The sequence below is a fragment of the Schistocerca serialis genome, chromosome 9 (assembly GCF_023864345.2).
Source record: "Schistocerca serialis cubense isolate TAMUIC-IGC-003099 chromosome 9, iqSchSeri2.2, whole genome shotgun sequence".
Lineage (NCBI taxonomy): Eukaryota > Metazoa > Arthropoda > Insecta > Orthoptera > Acrididae > Schistocerca > Schistocerca serialis.
Genome location: NC_064646.1, coordinates 134,290,697 through 134,315,676, shown reverse-complemented (window position 1 = coordinate 134,315,676; position 24,980 = coordinate 134,290,697). Strand labels below are relative to the sequence as shown.

The 24,980-nt window shown below is 44.4% G+C and overlaps 1 protein-coding gene across 1 annotated transcript in view; it reads left to right on the top strand.

Moving 5' to 3' along the window:
* Positions 1–5,694: 5,694 nt before the first annotated feature.
* Positions 5,695–24,980, top strand: part of LOC126419416 (brain-specific homeobox protein homolog) — a 129,311-nt gene continuing 110,025 nt past the window's right edge. Inside the window, exon 1 of the mRNA XM_050086605.1 lies at positions 5,695–6,007. Within this exon, the coding sequence (XP_049942562.1) occupies positions 5,915–6,007 (93 nt within the window). The 5' untranslated portion in view covers positions 5,695–5,914. The remainder of the gene's footprint in view (positions 6,008–24,980) is intronic.

Sequence of the window (24,980 nt, the reverse complement as noted above, 5' to 3'; positions counted from 1 at the left end):
GAATTTACGGCTTTTAGATTAGACTGATTTATCGTGTAACCGAAGTTTAACTGATTCCATTTAGCACTCATGTGGATGACCTCACACTTTTCGTTATTTAGGGTCAATTGTCAATTTTTGCACCATACAGGTATCTTTACTAAATTGTTTTGCAATTTGTTTTGATCTTCTGGTGACTTTTTTAGTCGATAAACGACAGCATCATCAGCAAACAACCTAACACGGCCGCTCATATTGACTCCTGAATCGGTTATATAGATTCGGAACAGCAAAGGGCCTATAACACTACCTTGGGGAACCCCAGAAATCACTTCTGTTTTACTCGACGACTTTCCGTCAGTTACTACGAACTGTGACCTCTCTGACAGGAAATCACGAATCCAGTCACATAATTGAGACGATTCCATAAGCACGCAATTTCACTACAAGCCACTTGTGAGTTACAGTGTCAAAAGCCTTGTGAAAATCTAGAAATACGGAACCAATTTGAAATCCCTTATCAATAGCACTCAGCACTTCGTGTGAGTAAAGAGTTATTTGTGTTTCACAAGAACGATGAAAATGAAACTTCCTGGCAGATTAAAACAGTGTGCCGGACCGAGACTCGAACTCGGGACCTTTGCCTTTCGCGGGCAAGCGTTCTACCAAGAACGATGAAGATTTTTGCAACGCACGAAAGTATTTAGACAGTAACTTTTTCCCTCGCATTACACTGGCATAGAACAGGAGAGAGAGCGATGTTAATATTGACACAGGCTGCTCAGCGTAGTGGCTTGTGGTGTACATGTTACCGACCAACTGTGAAATCCAGCGTTTAACGGAATGCCTAGAGGATATATTGAATAGCAAAAATCATGGAGCAGGGTACGGAGTACATCTTATTTCTTTCACTAAGACTTATGCATTTCAAAATTAAAAAAAGTGCCACTCAACGTATCAAGGTAATTTGGCTTTTTTTGTTTTTTAGGTTACACGTTGCAGGTATGTTCTGAGCAATGTATAGTTCAAATGTCCACCAAACATGGACTCACACGATTGCCCCAGTGATTAGCTACTCTATTCAACGTTAGTGGTGTTACGTCCGCGCTGGTCTGACGAATGTTCGCCTCCAAATGTTCCAAAGTTTGTAGCTTGTCAGCATAGACCTGCGCTTTCATGTAGCCCAAAAGAAAAAAAAAAAAAATCGCACGACCGTGGCTGCCAGTTCCCTGCTCCATATCTTGAGATGATCCGGCCGCCAAACTTCTCCCTCCAAGAATAGCGTCAGTTGTGTGGCACGTAGCACTATCCCGCTGGAACCACATGTTTTCAGTATTTGTAGTCTCACGTTCTGGCTACAGAAATTTGCGCAGAATGAGTTTGTAGCGGTTACCATTGACTGTACGGGCTCTTCTCTCAACATCTCGACAGCAATAAGGTCCAATGACGCCGCCACGCTATAAACCGCACTACACAGCGAGTTTTTCTGAATGCAATGGCACTTCATGGAAAGTTTGTGGGTTCTTCTAACTCCAATAACGACCATTTTGCGTACTTACGAAGCCATTAAGACAAAAAGGCGCCTCGTCTGAGAAGATGATTTTTGCACTAAAATAAGAGTCAACTCCCAACTGCTGTACGCCCAGTCAATGAACTCAAGACGCAATCTGTGATCCTTTGGCTTCAATTCTTTGGTCAGTACCACTTTGTATGGGTGCAGGCCCAAACCCTTTACCAACAATCGCCACGTTGATGTCTCAGAGAGCCGCAATCGTTGAGATCGTCCCGAAACTGTCACATTCGGCTCTTCCTCAATACTGGCCGCTACTGCAGTGTTCTCTCTTCGCGCTTTACGTTGTCTTCTTGGTGTCTTCTGGCCGTGTAGAGTGAAATCCCGCCCAAACTTGGCCACAATGTGGCGTATAGCCTGGGTAGAGAAACGATGATGGCGACCCAATTCTCAGATGAACAAACGACGAGCACCCACAACTGAGCCGCCACTTTGGTAGATTTTTTAAATGATTTCTAAACGTTCAGGAAGCGTGCGTCACTGCCCGGCGAATCGACAAATTTTGTTGGGTATTTTCACATCTGGAAGTGCATAAAAAATATTAGAAACTAGAAATTACGAAAGCCTCTTTATTTTGACAGTACAAGATCCACAGATATCATTATTGTAACAGTTTCAGTACAGTTTGGCCGGAGTTCAGTTGTATCAGAGTACCACTTTCGCTAAAATGGAGGCTGCACGTGATGATTCTGAAAATTTATCGTTAATGATTGTGCAAATACAATGAAACAAAGTTTTTGTAGAGATTTACAGACAACAAAGAGTAATTCTTCAAGAAACAGTGTTTTTCTAACAGGCGTTCACTTTAAGGAAATAACAATGGGCGCCAACGCGCATAAGACTGTGGGAAAGAAAACAACCCCGTCAACATTGTTTAATGAAAGAAATACAGTGTAATATACGTACAGGGAACACAGAAACTTATACAAACTCTGAAGGAAATATGTGATGGAACCAAATTTTACGTACCAGATGGTGAGTTGTTGAGCATACTTTATGAAACATATTTTTGTATTGGCTGTGATGGGCGAGGCAGGATGTTAAAGGAATTGTCTACCAGATAAATTAATATAACAAATGGCACAGAGCTTTTCATGCACATCTGTGAACTCTGCCATCAATCTACCGGGACCACACAAGGGTATGTGAAGTGTGTGGTGTCACCGCCAGACACTACACTTGCTAGGTGGTAGCTTTAAATCGGCCGCGGTCCACTAGTACATGTCGGACCCGCGTGTCGCCACTGTCAGGGGTCGCAGACCGAGCGCCACCACAAGGCAGGTCTCGAGATACGGAATAGCACTCGGCCCCAGTTGTACGACGACTTTGCTAGCGACTACACTGACGAAGCCTTTCTCTCATTTGCCGAGAGACAGTTAGAATAGCCTTCAGCTAAGTCAATGGCTACGACCTAGCAAGGCGCCATTAACCATTTTAAGATAGAGTCTCACTTGTATCATCAAGGAATGCTGTACACAAAGGATGGATTAAAAGTTAATTATTATAGCAGCTACGTACTTTTCTTGCTACCATTCATTACGTATCCTGTTTCAGACCTCTCTCTAGCCTACGTGAGATTAACGCGTGCCTTTCGGCTACTTCAGTGTGGCGTAGCTGTCTTGTTACGCCACAACAAAGTGCATGTGCAAAAATACGTAATTGCTAGAACCTCAACTCCTTGTATGTGAAGAGGAAAGTTATTTGCGATTCAAAATGTCATTTCATTTCTGCTTGCTGTAATAAATAAAGCATAAAAGAGATATGTGAATGTTTTTTTATATATATGTAAAGGTTTTTTAAAATACCGCTACCAGTCACAAACTTTGTCAACTACTATATTACTGATTTATTTAGCGACATGTTTCGAGGGTTAAACTTCATCTTCAGGCTAAATGGCATTACAAAAACAACTTTACATTGAGGTCATACCGATATTACATAGTATTTTCGTAAATTCTGTGGTCATCCTGTGGAAGAAGAGAAAACTTAGTAAGAGGCGATATCACTTTGGAAGCTGGATTGATGTTTCCTCGAAAATGTTGTGTGATGCTTACTCATTTCGTTCTTAAATTCGTTATGATGTGTTGCGGTGTATCCATTTCCATCACAACGATACTACCACGCGAGAAGAACGAAGTGAGTGACCATTACACAACATACAGTAGTTGACAAAGTTTGTGACTGGTAGCGGTAATTTAAAAAAACCTTTACATATTTCTTGAGACATTCACAGTCGAAAGATAGTCAAAACGGCTTCAAATAAAAGAGATACATAATTGGAAGTTTAGATTCAGTTACTGCTTACTAAATGTTTGAAATAATACAGGTTGACTCTTACAGAGAAGACAACAGCAACCATCCACTTTTTACAATGTTATTTATTTATTTAAATAGTGCCGTCACCGGTTTCGAACCGAAAATTTCATCTTCAGGCGGTTTGTTGACGTTATGATACATTTTACAGTAGCTTTTTCCCAAACGATGAAATTTCCTTGGGGTTTGGAAGCCATTTCGCACCCCCTTACTCACCTGATCTTGCATCCTCGGATTTTCATCTTTTCCGCCCTCTTTCGAAAAACCTTCAAGAAACTTCCTTTTCGGATGAAAATGCGCTTCGAACATGGCTCGAACGAGTTCTTCGTCTCAGAACCATGTGTTTTCTACAGTCTCGGAATGGAAAATTTATCCCAGCGTTGGCAGACTGCTGTAAATAGTGGAGAAAATATGCTATTGATGACTTAAGTCTCTGTTATGTGTATCTGTTGCGTTTATGAAAGATACGATAAAACGCTACGAAGTTGTGCACTAACCCAGTAATTAAGTGTTTATGATCGCCCTTAGTGTGTTAGTGTTTGTAGTTAGAAGACTTATCGTAGCGCTGTGTGAGCAAAATGTAAAAGGCTCGCGGTAACGACAGAGAGAGAGGGAGAGAGAGAGAGAGAGAGAGAGAGAGAGAGAGAGAGAGAGGACTGTGCTGTCCAGAAGGGATGAGCTCGACGCGACGGCGAGGCGAGGCGAGGCGAGGCGAGGGCAATCCGTCGTCGTCGACGGTGGCGTTATATCGTCGTAACTGAATCTCCGGCCGCTCGCAATTCTGCCGGCGAAGCCGGGAAGCAGGAAAGGGGGTGCATTGTAACGTCGGGCGTGCCCCTGCTCGCGCCCCCTGCAGAGTAATTCAATATCAGCTCAAAGCTTGTCTTTGTGTACTCGCCAATAACACGAATATTAACCTAATTGGTATGCTCCATTACTGCTGCTGTGAGGGGTAGGACCGCGGCGGCGCGCGGGGTTGGGGGCAGCGGCTGCTGGGATTAGGCGCACGTTCCGGGCGTCGTTGTAGTTAATTAACTCGCTGGCTGCTTCTACCCCTCCCACGCCGCCCGCCGACAACCGCTCTGACCCACCCCTCCCGTGCTCGCCGCCCCCCACTACGGGCGTCCCTCTCAACCCTCACGCAGCGGCGGCTCGGCGCGTCGCGACCCGACGCTCCCCACCACTGCGCCTCGTTGCCTAGCGACGGTGGGAGTGGTCACGGGCGCGCGGACCAATGGCGACCGGCCCGGAGAGCGTCGCGGGCCAACCGGCGCGAAGCGTCGTCAGTGGCCATTTTTACAGACGTCGCCCCTACCCTTAGCAGAAGCTCCCTCCACCCCACACTTGTGGACGACTTACCGAATGCGGTGTAGGGATCGCGGAGAGTTTGGGATGCGCGCACACGAGTGAAGAGGGCGCGCGAGTGTGTGTGTGCTGTGTATGTGTGTGCGTTGTCTCTGTTTAGAAGCAATTCCAGCAGCGACGAACGCGGGGCACGGTGTATCGTACGCTCTACCCCTTAGGGGACGACGGCAGAAAAATCGAGGAAGGAACGAGAAAGAGGGCAGATAGGCTCGATAGCAAAATCTGCTCGTAAGAGATTCCCTTTTTTTCGTTTCTCACGGCCTCCATCGGTGCGGCCGGGAGAGGGGAGGAGGGAGGTAGGGCGCAACTGTGGAGGGGAAGAGTTTCCCCCACCCCCTCCGGAAGTACGGATTGCAGCAACGAGCGACATAACCCCTTCAGTTGCTGCCCCTTAGCCGCTAGAGCTACACCGCAGATTGGTCGCGTTTGTACGGCCAGAGCCCATTCCTCCGGTGCAGAGGCGGGAACTCCAGAGACGCTAGGGTGCCCACGCCTACCCTCCCTCTCTCACCCACCGACGGCCACGTCTTCAGCGCCAGAGAACGCCAGTCGCTGGACAGTTACGCCCGTGGCGGGCGGTTGACAGCTCGGCGGCACAGACGCAGTTTCAGAACGTCTTTCCCTCTCTGGGGGACCTGCGATGGTTCAGTAGCGGCCTGGTGCGTTGCTCGTCGGCGTCACTTGACGATGGACAAGCAGAGGCTGCAGGACCCCAGGGGCAGCAGAACGTCCTTCCTCATCGAGGACATCCTCTTCAGGCCCAAGGCGACTCTCCCGCAGGTAAGGACCACGTGGGACGCACGGCGCTTACGTTGTGTCTATCACGTTGTAGATAGCCGCTGGGCTCATTTCTATAGTCATGTTGCAGGACTTGCTTCCTACTACCATGAACCACCTGAAACTTGCAGCACTCCTGATTCCTACCGCGTGAGTCCAAAAATTTTGCGATGGACTAGTAATAAAAGTTAAGGTGGTGGCTGGTAATGCTTCTAGTATTCTACGTCGTCTCATCCACACATGAGTACAGCGCACATAATGTTCATACCACAGCGCGAAACTGCCAGAAAACTCATTTGAAATGCTGTTGAGCTCGCACATCAAACTGGCTTGAACGTCGTTATGTCATGACAGCGCTGACTTCGTCATGTGAATTTCTGTTTTGTGGTAGGTTCGTATTGATAACGCGTGTCTCATCACTCATGATGATTTTTTTTCCGGAAAGGAAATGGCCACCTTTTGCATTTCAATCAAATCGTGGTAGGCGTCTACGCGTCGTTGTTTTCATTCGGGCGTTATTCTATAGAATGCCTTGAACATATGATTCACACGTCTTCTTCCATTATGATTTGTGACACAACAACGTTCACACAGGGCGACCGCACGGCCTGTATTTAAAACCGCCTGCTCGCAACTGCCTGGTCGGATGTGGATCTGCTGTTTACAGTAATTAGATCGAGCTGCCACTGCAGTTAAGCCGGCCGCGGTGGTCTAGCGGTTCTAGGCGCTCAGTCCGGAACCGCGCGACTGCTACGGTCGCAGGTTCAAATCCTGCCTCGGGCATGGATGTGTGTGATGCCTTTAGGTTAGTTAGGTTTAAGTAGTTCTAAGTTCTTGGGGACTGATGACCGCAGATGTTAAGTCCCATAGTGCTCAGAGCCATTTGAACCATTTTGAACCACTGCAGTTAACTGCGCCGACGTTGCTTGTATGTCAAGAATAAAATCAGGCACGGCCTTTTAGATGTATCGAGTATTTCGTGAAGGTAGCCAGTTGTTGAAATGTGCTTTTCAGCATTACTCAGAGATCCACGCAATTTTGTTGTCTGTGTAGACCATTTACCTCTTGTACCAACCTACACATTGGTGAAAGAATTTTTGTTTTTAATGGAATGATTAGCCTAATTTTTAGTGGCATTCTAAAGCTTTAGGAAACTCGAACAGTGACATAACGCTCGTTAATGCTGGCGTTAAAACTTTCCGCAAAAATAATTTACAAATTTACATCTACACGATACGGCATCTCTGATACTAATAACATGTTCCCCATCCGCGTCCCATTCGCGAAGGGAGCATGGGAACAACTGGTAGTAAACTTCGGTATGAGCTCCAATTTCTCTGATTTTCTCATCGTGGTCGTATATCAAGAGGAAGTAATATGTTGTCCGACCCTTCTTAAAGTTAACGTTCTCCGAATTTCAGCAGTAACCTTTTCCGTGACACATAACACCTTTCCTGCAGTGACTGCCACTAGAGTTTGTCGAGCGTCTTCGTGACACCCTCGACCGAACTAAACCATCCCGTGACGGAAAGCGCCGCTCTTAGTTGGATCTCCTCCATCTCTTCTCTTAATCCCACGCGGCAACGGTCCCACACTGTTGAACAGCACTTAAGAATCGGTAAAACAAGTGATTCGCAAGGCACTTCTTTTACGGATGAATTACATTTCTGATATGAAAGAACAACCAGTCTTGATTGCAAAACTGGAATTTTTATTTTATTTATCCTCCAATGACGCATCTTCATATGTGCCAATGGAAAAATGTGGTGTTAAGTACTCGTATATAGGATGTCGCGCACACAGATATCCCAGTAGGAAACAGCCGCGCTCAGAATTTGAAAAAACCTTATGTGGTGTCTGGTGCAGAACATGAGAAATATACAACAATCGGCAGCTAAAACACATAAAAGCCCCTAGTGGGTAGTTGCCGTTGCCAATTTTTTAAATTTTTTTTAAAGGCCGTCGCGCGATATGCTGCGCCGTCAACATCCGCTGAAATAGAATCAGCACTACATTGACGCATCACACAGTAAATACCTAGGAGGCGCAGTCGCTCATGCTCCCCGCTGTGCACATTGAATAACATTTCGTTATGATTCTTACAATTAGTCTCAACAGTGCGTTTGTATTTCCTACAGTTAATTGTATGTAGTTGCTCAGTTGTGATCTCTCCGAATTCCTAGAAATCTTACGGTTGTTACTTTTTCCAGCGAGTTTTCTCCAGTAGCGTAATCGAATCGTAATCGATTTCTCCGCCTATTTAAACGCTGTATGTCACGTGTATTTACGCTCAGAGTTATCTGCTAGTCCTTGCACAAATGATCGATCCCCCGCTTGTAATTCAGCATTTCACTATAGTTTTTATTGACAAGTGAACATACCAATATAGCCAAATCAAAATCACAGGGCTGCCTTTCCATGGAAGCCGTGTATCTACCTTTTCCAAGTATTAATGACTATTTTAAACATGTATGACTGTGATATAAACGATTACACCACAGCAAAACGTCTCAGCCTCTTGGGTAAACCAATTGTTTTTGTCGGTGTATAGATACCCATCTGTTGTGGCTGTATCTACCGTATGCCTGTCTGAATCGTTGATGCAGGCAAGCCACCCTACCACATCAAGTATTGTGTAGTACTTATCATCTAACTTGTATATTATTCTCTTGTAGCGGTTGGTTAACAAAATATTTGACCGTCTACCACCACCCCGTCTCAATGCTTCTTTATCTGAAAGTTTGTTGTCAGCTGTCTCCCCTGCACAACCCTGCTATTTCTGGGATCCCGCTCTCCCTAAGTTTACCTCTTTCCTGACTCCCTGGAGCTCCCCATAATCATACTTTCTGAGGTATTCTTTGGTCATCCGTACGTGTAACACAGCCACACCACTCCAGTTGTTTTCTTTCCATTCACTGTACCAATGTCAAACATATTTCCGTGACTCCCTTAATGTCTTCAGTTCTTACCGGTCCGTTATTGTAGTTTTTCAACACTTTCTCCAAATATATTGCGCGGAGCTTTTCTTTCATTTTCTTTGTCAGTATCTACATTTTCTCCTATGTACAGTACACTATTTTCCACAAACCTTTTGTACAGTTGCTTCTTCATAGCTTTGAAACTATTCTCATCGTTCTGACCTGTGCTTTCCATATTTTATTCAGTGCATCTTCAACATACCTTCCATCGGCTGTCATTGTGGCTCATAAGTACTTATATGAAGGTGTATTTTTAATAACAGCCTTCTTGGTTTTTAAGTCATGCCCTTCCGCTCTTATGATCGTATTCCGTGATTTTCCAACATTTATCTTGATTCCCACTCCTCGCATTCATCCACAAATTTTCTGAATGTGCAGATTATGTCTTCTTCAGTCTCGGCACCAATCTCTACTATCATTTCCTGCTCGCAGAGCCATACTTGAACATCTTATCCTCCAGTTTTTAAAGTTCTTATCAATATATGTCATAAACAACGTAGGAAATTTGCAACAAATCTGTATCACTCACTTGTCAACTGTAAACTCTCCCAACAGATAGTTATCTCTTTTGAGACAGTAAGCATTAGCTTTATAAAGCTGTTTCACTACACTGAAATAATCTGCAGAAACATTTTTGTCTTCTATTGCTTCCCACAGATATTTAAGTGGCACATTGTAAGAAGCATTCTTCAACTTAATAAATAAAAAAATGGTGCAAATGACTCTGAGCACTATGGGACTCAACTGCTGAGGTCATTAGTCCCCTAGAACTTAGAACTAGCTAAACCTAACTAACCTAAGGACATCACAAACATCCATGCCCGAGGCAGGATTCGAACCTGCGACCGTAGCGGTCTTGCGGCTCCAGACTGCAGCGCCTTTAACCGCACGGCCACTTCGGCCGGCCAACTTAATAAATATAATATGCCTCGTCCTTCCATGGTTTCTGCTAGCTGTTTGAGACAAAACATATTGCCTGTGTATGATCTACCAGCCCTAATTCCACTTTGTTCTTCCAAATCTTCTACCTGCTGTTCTATTCTTTGTTTTATGTTTCGTCTATACAGCCCACCCACATAACAATGATTTCCTACAGTTATTGAAATCTATTTTATCGAAGATATACTCTCCATCCACACAGCTGTTAAATTATTTTGCGAGCATTTCTGATGCCACTAAAGGGAAATTTTTGGCCATCTCTACGGGTATTCCTACAGGGCAAGACACATTGTTGTTGTTCTAAACACGCCCAATAAACCTTGACACACACACACACACACACACACACACACACACACACACACTGAAACGTCCTCTTTGAACAATTGTACAGGACTGTGCTTAACCTGACACACAATATTTTTAGCGCAACGCAATCTGACTTTCAGAAATCCCTACAAAAGAATGGCCCTGACTAACATTAACCTATGCATTTCACAAATCGCTTACCTCACAAAAATCTTGGTTACTCTAACTACTGCAATACAGCGAGCGCCACTACTGCCAGCTAAATAAAAGATTCAAACTATGGAAGGCACTAACTACTGATAGGGATAGTTAGCAAATGAAAGATATTAATAGAGAACAAACAATGTATTTACCTTAATATCATCAAAAGTCATAATATATATAGCAGTTCATGACAAATTACAAAACTCCGCCATCTCTCTCCCCACATCCACCACTGCTGGCGGCTCACCTCCAACTGCGCAACGCTACGCGCTGTTCACATCCAGCTGCCGCTGCCCAACACTACAATGGCAGACAACAATGCAAACTAGACACAGACTGCACACAGCACAGCCAGTGATTTTTAGACAGAGGTGGCGTTACCAATAAAAAAACCTAAACAGCCTACTTACAACACACACACACACACACACACACACACACACACTAGCGCGCGCTCGCACATACACATGCACTCATCGATTATAATTTAATTCGAACTTTAAACTGTAATTCTATGCGCAATTTATAAATATGCAAATTCATTGTTTCCAAGAGTATCAGTACATTACAGGGAAGTTTGTATTTCATTTTAACCAAGCCCGTAAGCAGGCAATCTGATTCCTTGCTATGCCTAGGACACCCAAATTATATGTGACTAAACTCTTGGGTGTCCCTGCAGTCGCAGTATGCTGATGACATTAGTCGTGTTTGAATTTCAGTGTGTCATTAAAAGCACTTCGTGTACTCTTTGCAAGGGTTGTTACGTTTCACATCCCCGTTTAAACGCTTGAATTTATTTCGGAAGCAATTGCCCCACACTGAAACAAGGAACATATCCTTCTGTCACCCATGCAGTAGTGTTTTACGGAAATCTGTGATTATGATATATGACAAATTGTAACAGTTATCTGTGTCACTCATATTTTTTACTGAACGTATACGATGGATTTCGAGAATTTTCATCCTCATCCTCTGGTGGACACGTTGGTTTCGTTGTGTTAACTCCAAAAGAGGCCATCTCTTTTTGATAGCAGTCAGTGGTATAACGTCGTTGTATAGTAATACCCTCCAGTATGCGTCTTACTGAAAAAATTTGGAAAAAAATGCAAGACGATATCTAGCTGTACTAATAAAACATTGGCTCTATCTTGAAAAGAAGTTATAAGATGAACACTACCAAAAAGGAAAACAAATATATTGCAGTGTAATAAAATTAAATCAGACGATGGTGAGAGAATTAGTTGAAAGACTTCTGCTATTTGTGCTGGAAAAAAATTCGCGATAGGTGAAGTAATGATGATATTAAACGCAGACTGGTACCAACAAGAAAAGAGCTTCCGAAAAAGAGGAATTTCTTAACATCGAAAATAAATTCAAGGGTTAGGAATTATAAATTTTTTAAAGGTACTTGTCTGGAGTGCAGCCCTGTGCTGATGTCAAATGTCAACGATAAATAGTTCAGACAAGAAGCGTATAGAAGCGCTGTGAGTATGAAGTAACAGAAGACCGCTGAAGATTAGGTGTGAAGACCAGGTAACTAAGGAAGAGGTACTGGATGAATTCAGAAGAAACATTCATGGTACGATTCCACTAAAAGAAGGTACAGGTTGATAGGACATATTATTAGGCTTCAATATAGTCAGTTTTGTAATGGAGAAGCAGAGCAAGACTTGATTACCGTAAGTAGTTTCAAATGGACGCCATCTGCACTAGTTTATGCAGAGATGAGTACAGGCTTGTACGGAACAAACTAACGTGAAGAATTGCATCAAATCAGTTTTCGGCATTTAGACCAACAAATTACATTACTGGCCATTAAAATTGCTACACCACGAAGTTGATGTGCTACAGACGCAAAATTTAACCGACAGGAAGAAGATGCTGTGATACGCAAACGATTAGCTTTTCAGAGCATTCACACAAGGTTGGCGCCGGTGGCGACACCTACAAAGTGCTGACATGAGGAAAGTTTCCACCCCATTTCCCATACACAAACAGCAGTTGACCGGTGTTGCCTGGTGATACGTTGTTGTGATGCCTCGTGTACGGAGAAGAAATACGTACCATCACGTTTCCGACTTTGATAAAGGTCGGGTTGTAGCCTATCGCGATTGCGGTTCATCGTATCGCGACATTGCTGCTCACGTTGGTCGAGATCCAATGACTCTTAGCAGAATATGGCATCGGTAGGTTCAGGAGGGTAATACGGAACGCCGTGCTGGATCCCAACGGTCTCGTATCACTAGCAGTCGAGATGACAGGCATCTTATCCGGATCGCTGTAACGGATCGTGCAGCCACGTCTCGATCCCTGAGTCAACAGATGGGGACGTTTGCAAGACAACAACCATCTGCACGAACAGTTCGATGACGTTTGCAGGAGCATGGACTAGCAGCTCGGAGACCATGGCTGCGGTTACCCTTGACGCTGCATGACAGACAGGAGCGCCTATGATGGTGTACTCAACAACGAACCTGGGCGCACGAATGGCAAAACGTCATTTTTTCGGATGAATCCAGGTTCTGTTTACAGCAGCACGATGGTCTCATCCGTGTTTGACGACATCGCGGTGAACACACATTGGAAGCGTGTATTCGTCATCGCCATATTGGCGTATCATCCGGCGTGATGGTATGGGGTGCGATTGGTTACACGTCTCGGTCACGTCTTGTTTACATTGACGGCACTTTGAACAGTGGACATTACATTTCAGATGTGTTACGAACCGTGGCACTACCCTTCATTCGATCCCTGCGAAACCCTACATTTCAGCAGGATAATGCCCGACCGCTTGTTGCAGGTCCTGCAAGGGCCTTTCTGGATACAGAAAATGTTCGACTGCTGCCCTGGCCAGCACATTCTCCAGATCTCTCACCAATTGAAAACGTCTGGTCAGTGGTGGCCGAGCAACTGGCTCGTCACAATACGCCAGTCACTACTCTTGATGAACTATGGTATCGTGTTGAAGCTGCATGGGCAGCTGTACCTGTACATGACATCCAGGCTCTGTTTGACTCAATGCCCAGGCGTAGCAAGGCCGTTATTACGGCCAGAGGTGGTTGTTCTGGGTATTGATTTCTCAGGATCTACGCACCCAAACTGCGTGAAAATGTAATCACATGTCAGCTCTAGTATAAAATATTTGTCCAATGAATACCCGTTTATGATCTGCATTTCTTCCTGGTGTAGCAATTTTAATGGCCAGTAGTGCATTCTGTGAGGTGAAAACCCTCGAAACATCACTGAAGCTTAATTATAAAACGTGACTTATTAATGAAGGAAGGGCTTCAGTCTAGAGTATGAGATTGCAATGACTACTGTAATGTACGAGGGGCTTTTAAAAAGTAATGTAACATTTTTTTTCTCGGCCAGTTTCAGTTGAAAAAATGCGGAAATTGTTGTGGGACATTGTGGAATATTACCGCTTCAGCCCCAATGGTTTCTTGAAGTACCGACAGGTGGCAGCGCTATACGCAGCCTTCAAAATGGCGTCTGTAACCGAGGTACATTGCACGAAGAGAACTTTCATTGAGTTTCTTTTGGCGGAAAACGAAAGCGTCGCAGATACTCGCAGGTGCTTGCACAGTATCTACGGAGACCTAGCAATGAACAAGAGCACGGTGAGTCGTTGGGCGACTCGTTTGTTATCAGGGCAACAAGGTCGCGCAAACCTGTCCGATCTCACGCGTGCCGGCCGGCTGGACACAGCTGACGCACCCGGAATGCTGGAACGTGCGGAAACTCTCATTCGAGCAGATAGACGAATCACAATGAAACATCTCGCTGCACAACTGGACGTGTCTGTGGCTAGTGCTGACACACTCGTCCACCTGTTGGGATACTCAAAGGGTGAGTGCTTCGTAGCCCAGCAGAAGGCATGAAGAGCAACGAAGGACTCCGCGGGAAACAGTACGTGGATTATGGGGAGTGTATTGATGCAACATTATAGTGGCTCCGGCGTCGACCAGTAGAGTGGTAGCATGCGGGCATACAGGCCCTACCAGTATGGTGCCGTAAGGCGCCCCTTGAACGGATATTATGTTGGAAAATTTTTGGAAATTTGTGGTAAGGCCTTATGGGAGCAAACTGCTGAGGTCATCAGTCCCTAAGCTTACGCACTACTTAAACTATTGTATTGTATTGTATTATATGTTAACCGGAGGCCTAGAAATGACGGAGAGGCTTCGTCCCTGCCGCAGCCGCAGTGCTCCACAACCCCACGACGACTGCCGCAGTCCACTTCACCCCTCTGCCGCCCTACACCGAACCACCCTTTCAGGGGTTATTGTGCGGTTCGGCCGACGGTGGACCCACCCTCCCTCCCACCCACCCACCCTCCCTCCCTCCGCGGAACGTCGTACACCAGACGAGTCTAACCCCCATGGTTGCGTGGTAGAGTAATGGTGGTATATACGTACGTGGAGAACTTGTTTGCCCAGCAGTCGCCGACATAGTGTAGCTTAGGCGGAATAAGGGGAAACAGCCATCATTCGTAGAGGCAGATGGAAAACCGCCTAAAAACCATCCACAGACTGACCGGCTCACCGGACCTCGACACAAGTCCGCCGGGAGGATTCGTGCGGGGGACCGACGCTCCTTCCCATTCCGGAATGCCGCGCGTTAGACCGCACGCCTAACCGGGCGGGCTAACTTTAACTAACTTACGCTATGGACAACACACACACACACACACCCATGTCCGAGGGAGGACTCGAACCTCCGACGAGGGGAGCCGCGCGGACCGTGACAAGGCGCCCCAGACCGCGCGGCTACCCCGCGTGGCGGATATTATGTTGAAAAGTAGGCTTTTGTAGCCAAAAGAGTGGCGAATAACATGTATTGTAATCCTGAATAAAACCAGCCTGCTTTCATAGAGAAATGTGTTTTATTTCTTATTGAACGCCCCTCGTACATTCCGTCTAGGCCGTAGAACTAATTTGTTGCTTATCTTTCGCTACGCCACGCCATCTTCTGATGCTACTAAACCTTTGCACGCGAACACGTAGTGCTCACCGCGAACATTTCCAAAGTCAGACAGAAGCTCATTGATTTAAAAAGTTCACTACCATCACAAGGTGGCATGGGCCGAAATATGTATTTATTTATTCGCGTCAGAAGTACCAGGACACAGACTGTGCTGATTTTAAAATATATTTGTATACATGAGTAACTCAAAGACATACAAACGTAATAAATGAACACATATGGAAAAGAGTAAGAAATTAATATTTACATAACACACACAATAGTAAGAAATCAATATTTACATAATACGCACAGGAGTAAGAAATCAATTTTTATATAGTAAACACATTTACACTAGTTGTGTCCAGTATTTGGCAACACTGCCTGCGTTGCTATAAGCCAAGGCACGTTCGAATCCTGTACAAGACTATGGGCAGAGACGACACTTCAGGAGACAGCTTGTAGTTTATCTACACACACACACACACACACACACACACACACACACACACACACACACACACACACACACACACAATGTGTCTCCGCCTTGTGCGATGCCCCATTTCTTCAATTTGTCCTCTGTTTTTGCAACGCCGTAGCGCAATCTGTTCGAGGACTTCCATGTGCACCATCCTTCTTGGTGACCAGGTGGCAGAGTTTCTTCAATAACGTCTCGCTCTGGATCGACAGGATGTCTTTTCTTCCACAGTTCAACCCTGGATATACTTTGATCTCTGATAATTGGATTTCAGTCGAGTTGCTGGTGGCTGATGTTCGTGCAAGGAGTGAGCCGGGTTATTTCAGACCTTTTACCTGTCGTTGCTAGCAGCCATCTCGCGTCTAATATCGGATGGAGCTATACCTGCAAGTGTATACAGCTTCTGTATTGGTGTTGGCTTCAGACAGCCTGTGATAAGCCTGAAAATTTCATTTAGGGCAGTGTTCAGTTTTTTTTTTTTTTTTTTTTTTTTTTTGGATGTGCAGAATTGTACCACACTGGAGCGATATATTCGGCAGCGGAGTAGCAGAGTGCCAGGGCAGTTCTTACTGTCTGGGGAGGGTGGGCACCCCATCCAGAACCAGTCACCTCGCGCAGCAGGCAATTTCGCAATGAAATATGTAATGAACGGATTATTTTGCCATGTAGACGGGAGATACATTTTAAAAATATGATTGACACAGATAACTTTCGTAATCTGCACCGTAAGGAAGTATATCTCTGGAAATGTGTTTCATGTTAGTTCAATTTAGTAACTACGATGTACAGTGCAAGATTATCTATTTATTACTGTCAGCGTTTTCTCTTGGGAATACTGACCACCGGACAATAGTCCACCGAACCCCAGGCCTTTTACAAATTATGCTGCCACAACATTTAAACTTTACTGTCATTGGCTGTTCTCACCCTCTTCCGGACCTGGATTGGACAAACAGCTAAAGAATGGTCCTTTTTGTAAACCCGCATCATCTCTTTCGGGTCCACAGCCGCTAAAGATTTGTAAGTGTTTCTACAGCAGCTGTAAACTTTTAACCAAAATTAAAATTTATTTGCTTGAGGACGAAAACCAATTTCGTCCGCAGAGGCTAGTGACAAATGACATCAAGAAGCAGTCAGTCACATCAGCTTTCACATTCCCAGGAAACAGGGCAAGTAACTTGTCTGAGCTCTTATCGGCGCTGCCAAATAGGGACTATTGTAGGTACTAACGAAAGGGACGAATAAAGGACAATGAAACCAAGAACTTATAGTATTAAACATACGTCAGGAAACTTGATTCCGCCGACACGACATATGCCAATGTTACAACACTGTTAACGAAGTTTGAATGTTATTAGATATGACGATACGCTCCGTACGTGGTACATGCAGGATGGTGCACTTTCATTTGGCTGTTCTGGAATACGTAGCACTAATCTTCGACAACAAGTGTATTGACCAATACCATAGACACGCAGGTCCCTCGATTTGAACCCGTTGGTTTTTTTTTTTTGTGTGGGGATATTTAAAAACTGTGGTGTATTCCAGCCTTGTTGACAGTGCCGATGAACTCCGGCACACACTGAAGGCGTGCTGATGCTTGGCTTCACATGTACAGTTATTATGGGAAACACTTGTATTATGTTTGTCATCAAGCGCATACCTGCAGTTCGGATTTTCGCGGAGGTTTTCGCGTACTCAGTCATAACAAGTCGTTTCGGAAGCACCACAGGTTTCCCGACCTATGTTTGCCAGATTTATTTGCATGTCTTCTATACCCTGCTCACCCCCTTTTTTTTTTTTTTGTACCTTTTGTTCGTCAACCACTCTGTATTTGGCAGTAGCAGTAAGAGTTTCAGGTATGTAATGTGGCCCGTTTCCTACGAATGTAACGGCTGGTGTGTGTACTGCTCCAACAAAAGTTCGAGAATTGGCATTGCGCTAGGGTCCAAACGCAACAATGATGGGAAAATTTGTAATTTTAATTTTCCGTTATTTTGCCTCTTCAAGAAACTTTTAGAAATAGGTAAGTTCCTTGGACTGTATTCCCAAATCCATATCACTTGCAGTAGAGCTAGCAAACTGTCATTTGATCTGTGTTAATCACAATATAATGGATGGATCTGAGTCTATTGTATTCTTTTTTTCTCCAGTCCCAAAGAGAGTAAACAATTTTAAGTAGTTCATTGCGTCTGAAACACTAAAAGCTTTTAACGAGCGTGGGAGCTCGTAACAGAAAAAAAATTGCCTCGCGGCAATTGATAAGCTGCGATAGGTTTATTCGAAATCAATAGCATACAGAAATTACGCTCAGTACTTCTCCATTTTCTGTGGCGTTATTCCAGTTCCAGGGGATTGCTGAATAAAGCCGCTGCGTTGTTTGCAGAGTTCTACAAGTCTATTCATTATTTAAATAATTGTCAAAACGAGAACTAATAAGAGCGTGTCTGGGAATAATATTTGTAGAACACAGGGCTTGTAGAATCGGCAGCTGACGCCCCTGACCAGCTGCTTTCGTTGTGTTAACTTCATACAGCCGTGCGTTAACATCTTGTCTGAGAACCCTATACACTATTACTGCCGCTGCGTCCACAAACTACCTGCGCTGTTAGCAACAGATGCCAACATTTACGATTCCATGTTGGAAAACTATTGATTGCAAATGGCGTCATCTTTAACAATCTCAGACAGGATCGATTTAGACTATTCAAGAGCTAGATGATATTCATATATTGTTAGGCACTGGTCTGTGTCGTTTTGTCATTTGAAACGTGCTGTTGTCATCCTCTGCACCTTCCCTGCTAAAATAAGATATCCCACGATGACTTAATGGTCACAGCTCGTCATACCCTGGGTGACTGTCGTGGCTCATACGGATCTGAAGTGTTCAGAATGTCTTTGTCAAAGTCATACGTGTGTTCTTACTGAATTTCATAACACCCCCCCCCCCCCCGTAATAAATCATCCTTAGAAGAAAGGAGGAAGAAAGGAAGAGTAGGGTTTAATGTATCATCGATATCGAGGTCATTAGAGACTTCTTTCAGACGACAACAAACGTCTTCACGAGCATTCCGCAATCACATTCTCCTCGCAGACAGTAAAAATGTTTACAGTTGCCTCCGTTGCCTTTGCTCCAGAATAGCAATTGAAAAGAATGTATTTAGAATGTGTTTCGTTCTTCCCACTTGACGTTTAAACTTCTATAGCCATAAAGAGTATATATTTTTATAATATCTGCAAAATTCAAGGGGCAATTACAATACTCCAAAGAAAGAATGGTAGATAATGTTATGATGACGACGAACGAGTCGTCGCCAATGTTGACTGGTGGCCAATGCCAAATAGAAACATACGAATCACAGCAAGTTTGTCAGTAACGACGATAAGGTGCTGGCTGCATGCTCTGGATCTGCAACGACTAAAATAATTAGAAGTCGTTGGTAAAAAGTAATATATATTGTACAGGATTCTTCTTCGCTGCATACGTATAATTATACACAGATTGCTATTGAGGCCTCACTTAGGCCAAACGTTACTAAGCGCCTTGTTAGAGGTTGCTTCCTGTCAGCTGAAAGCTATGCTACTTTACTACTTGACGTGCCGAGCAAGAGTGGACGAGAGCTCGGTAGTAACTTGATACAAGCCGCGAAGCGGCGCTGGTGGCGACTCGCGGGTCCAAAGATACTAATACGGACCGCGGTCGATAACTGCAACCCCTAACAAGTGTGGTAGGGAACGTTGATACCACAGATAAAGGAAAACAGTATCCTACAGTAAGAAAAAGGTTGCTCAACCTATTGTTAGAAACATATGATGCTTTAAATATTAGTTCGCCAGCAACGGCACTGCGTCCATTGCACTTTTGTAGTACCCATTCCTCATTTTGATGATCGTACCTTTACTGCAGGTGGAGTTCTATGCCGTAGGATCCTCGATAAGGTGACAGACGGAAACGGATAAAATGTACTTCCTGTTCAATAACAGCATTATACGTTTGCTGCAACAGCGACATTGTGTGTTTAACAACTATAAATTCCGGATTTAATGTCAGAACTAAAGCGTTGATTAAATATTCATAAAATATTGTTATATTCATATAGTAATATGCTTTAGAACATTTGTTTAGGGGAACAAACAACAAAGTAGCACATGTCCATCAGGTATACAGGAAAATCCAGCAAGTCTATAAATTGTGTTTAGAATATTATTAACGCACCGAAATTCCATTAAGTAATGAAAAGCTAATTCAAAAGGAACACGTCGTTAGTAGTCATATCCGAGGAGATTCTAACTTTACATTACATTCTCGTTTCTTTGATGAAATTGCGTACTTTCGCTAATAGATGAGGCACTTACATTAGTTTTTCAGCGGCTCAACTGCTTTCACTTGCTATTGTCTGTACACAAAAAGAGCATATTTCTGTCAAGGGCGACCGCATTTAATTTATCGCAGCAAATTTCGGACAGAGCTACGGGAACTCCCAGAAGTACGATTTGCGAACACGGCGCCATAACATGGCGTTTCATTTGATACTGAAGACTGAATTCTGTATGCCATCTCAAAATTACTTTTTTCTTTCATCAGTCTCCTTCAGTGTGAGTATCTGATATGTATTCTAACGTCGTTCACGATCGGCGCAATATGTCGTCACCGCTGAAGTCGTAATTATGGTGCTGAGAACATCATTGTATCTGAGTAGCGTTTGATAAAAGCAGTCTTCGACCCCGCGTACAGCGTCAGACAGTTCGACGTCAGGACAAGAGGCAGGCCTGTAAATGCCGTCAATCTGGATTTGTCAAACGGCAAGAGACCGCGTCCTTTTTGCAGGGACCGATGCATCGGTCCAATATTTTACTGGAAAGTGACAGCCGATTAATGACAAGATAGTTGGGAATCGCGTTCGCCTCTATTATAGCAATGTACGAGGGTCATTATAAATGTAAAGAACATTCTGATCTGACGACCCGCACAGTTCTCACACCCAAGCCACCCTGCCATAGACCTTCCTAATCGTTGGCGCCAATTCTAAGGCCCACGTAAACGAGCAAACTTGTGTATCAAATACGTCCTTATCCAGACGCGGATTTGTCAGACAAGTCCGTAAGGTACAAACAAATTTTGTCAGTTTAACCTCATTTTGAAACAGACGCTGTCCGCGTTCGTGAGTATTTTGACAGCAGTGAGAATGACCACAAATGCAGATAAAGCGGTCCTGGTATTGCCTTTGGCACTGTGTTTAATGAAGAAGAAGAAGAAGAAAAGACACTGATCCAGGGAATGGCTTAAAGTGTGAGAGATCTACCCATGAAAAATCTGCCAACGGATATATTACTCTCTGAAGTCGATGACAGCGTCAACTTTCTTCGAATAGAAAGTAATACTTTCAAAAATTGTTAAGACTCTCGTAAAAGTGCAAACTTGTGTGTCAAATTCGCTCTTACCTAGTCACGGATGTGTCAAACAAGCTAATACGTGTACCATGAAAGCTTGTCAGTTTAAGTTTACATTTGAGGTAGCCGTTTCTCGTGTGTTTTCTATTTTGGCGCTAATGGGAATGGCTACAAATGCAGAGAAAGCGTTTATAACATTGGCACTCGCTTTGTGTTTAAGAAAGAAGTAGTAAACAAGTCGCTGCTCAAGGGAATGATTTAAAATGAGAGAGAAATGCACATATGAAAACCTGTTAAGTGAAATGTTACACTGAGAACCTGAGGATTGCATCAATTTTTTGGAATGGACAGTGAAACTTAATTACTTGTTTTAGTGTTACTTTGCCCTCACATTGGAAAATGAAATATAGGTGCTGAAATGTATTCTTCTCTACTTGGTCTTCCAATGACAGTTCATTAAAATACCAAATCGTGGGAACATATAGACTACACCACAGGTGAACTGGAGTCCGATTTCCATGATTTCATGGCACTCCCGCTTCTATGTTGTGTAAAATATTTTGTTCATATCTTCTTTCTGCTTCATATACGGCTGGGAAAGATTTAATACTTCCTGAATTTTGGTAATTGTCAGCGCTATTTTGTTTTTATTCTTGATCGTAGTTTCCATAGTTGTGGAAACTCACAATGCAACGAGTTAAATTGTAGTAAAACACATTTTCACTAAACTTATGCGGCGAAACATCGACACATAAAACTTCCGCCGTCTAGTCAAACTTTCCGTCAAACTATCACGCAAACACGTCAGACACAATCTATGCTTGACAAACACGTCAAACAGCACCGCACACTCAAGTTTTTGGCAAACTTAGTACAGTGTGACAAATTGTTTGATCGTGTACGGGGGCCATAACACTAAAAGCGAGCAGGAACGGTCGTTTACTGTTGATCTGTGCGTTTTTAAAATGTGTGACAAAATTAACCATTTTACAAGGTGTGAGGCTGAAAGTGGAGTACGGTTTCAATGCACACACACAAAAAAAAGTCCGCCATATTGAAATTTACAGACAAGTTTATGGAAGTGTGATGAGCGAAGAAGCTTCATTTCGAAAATGGCGCAACATGTTTAAAGAGAGGCAAACTTATGCATATTGAAGAACGTACAGGGTGGCCTCCAGGTGTGGCTTTCGAACTCAAATCGAGGAAAGACGTTTCATTATTGATGGACTAAGCTTGTGCTTTCCTGAAATGTTACGTTCTGTTTTTCTATGAAACTGTTAGTGATGGACTTGCAAGAGCTCCCCGCTTGTACTAAACCTCCCAGTTTAGCTAGCGAGTCCGTAGAGGATGGTATAAGGTGCGTACAGTACGACTGACCGTGCTTGTCCATCCGAGTCTTACGCGGATTAAGAGAATCCGTCCTTGGAATACCTTAGTGAGTCGCCGAGAAGCTCTAAGTTTATGCCTCCCTCCTCAATCGAAATTTCTATTTAGGCTCAGCCCACTTGGTATCTGCATCGAGGAGGGAAGTTTGATAGGGTAGTCCTTGGAGTTGTGCAAAGCCACTGTGCTAGGATGGCGTAGCGCATCTGCCTAGTGAGCAAGAGACCTAGATTCGAATTCCAGCTTTGGTACAAATTTTCATTAGTCGCTTCAGTCTTCATACATATATCATACGCGCTGGATACTTTAAACGGTCTCTGGCATACACAGATCAGCCAGAACAGTATGACCACCAACCTACTATCGATATAAACTGGCCCAGGCGATAGCAGCACCAGCAATGACTATTAGTCAGACACACGCACGGTGCATGTAGTGTTAGTGGGCGTTCTGTCCGCGTGTAGAAAGGAGAAGGCGCACTGTCTATCTGTGACTGAGGGCAGATTGTGATGACCTAGAGGATCGGCACGAGACTTTCGGAAACTGTACGACCTGTCAGGTATTCGAGGAGTGCTGTAGTGAGTCTTCAGTGCGTGGCGAAGTCGAGGTGAAACCATGTCCAGACGTCTTGGGGTTGGGTGACCACCCCTCATTACAGACGTCGGACGTCGTAGGCTGAGAGGAATGGTAAACAGGACAGGCGGCGAACTGTGGCAGAATTAAAATGGTTCAAATGGCTCTAAGGACTAGGGGACTTAACATCTGAGATCATCAGTCACCTAGATTTAGAACTACTTAAACCTAAGTAACTTAGGGACATCACACACATCCATGCCCGAGGCAGGATTCGAACCTGCGACCGGACTGAAGCGCCTAGAACCGATCGGCCACAGCGGCCGGCTGGCAGAATTAACATCAGATTTAAATGCTGGGCCGGGTACACGTGTGTTTGAATACACAGTGCATGTACCACTCCTAAAGATGGGTCTCTTCAGACAACGGCCCCCATGCATGTACCAATGTTAACACCACGACATCGGCAGCTACGACTAAAATGTGCACATGACCATAAGCAATGGACGTCGGCGAAATGGCAGGTCGTTGGTCTGATGAATCCCGATACCTTCATCATGCCGACGGTAAGGGCGAATCCGTCGTCTTGCAGGAGAACAGTTCCTTGACACGTATACTGCGTGACGGAGGCGGCTCCATTCTGCTCTGGAGAACATTCACGTGGGCGTCCATGGGTCCAGGGGAGCTCGCGCAAGGCACCGTGACGGCCGAGGAGCATCGTACACTGGCTGCAGACCGCGTACACACCTTCTTGACAATCATGTTGCCCGATGAAAGGGACATTTTTCAACAAAGTAATGCACCATGTTATAAGGCCAGGAGTATTATGGAGTGGTTTGGGGAACATAGTGACGAGTCCCAATTGAAATTAGAATTATATTAATACCTTCAGCTGCTAACGGGCATTGATATATAAATACAGGGACATGTGAAAACTTGTGGCCCGACCGGGACTCGAACCCGGGATCTCCTGCTTACATGGCAGATGCTCTATTCTGAGCCACTGAGGGCACAGAGGATAGTGCCACTGCAGGAACTATCTCGTGCACGCCTCCCACGAGACCCATATTCTCACCTTGTATGACTACATACTACATTCATAGTGTCCCACCCCAACAAACTCACTCGTGGAAGACATTCTTACCAAGTCCCGTAGAAGTTAGTGAAATATGTGTGCATCTGCACAGAAGGAGGTCATGGCCGGTATTGCCAGAACGATGTACTTATATGGATATGGTGTCTTCTTTTGGACATGTCCGAAAGACATGTCCCCCAAGTCGCCAGATCTGAACCCGAAAGAACACATAAGGAATGCGCCGTCAGAGCTCATTGCCCTCGTCCCCGGAATTTACGGGATTTGTGTGACTTGTGTGTGCAGATGTTGGAGAATACTCAGTATTTTAGAACACTCAGTATTATGTAGTTTATTGAAACTGAGCTACACTTCTCGAACAATCACTATATTACACACAAAAACAAATGACTTGTAGACGACCATTCATCAAGAGCATCAGTGAGGTCCATTGGAGCTGGTCCTAGCTCCGTGAGGAACTGGCTGTACTGCTGCTGCGCTGGCCTTATAAAGCCGGTGGAGGCCGGCGGAGTACTCCAACTTTCCCTGTATCTGTGAGGCGACCTCTGCAGAAAAAGGTTCGCATTAGTCTCTACAGGTTCTGTTTGTTTTGAAGAATTGTTTTCCCCTTGGTTGCGCCTGCAAGTGCTTGTGTATGCTATATGGTACACAGGGGTGTCT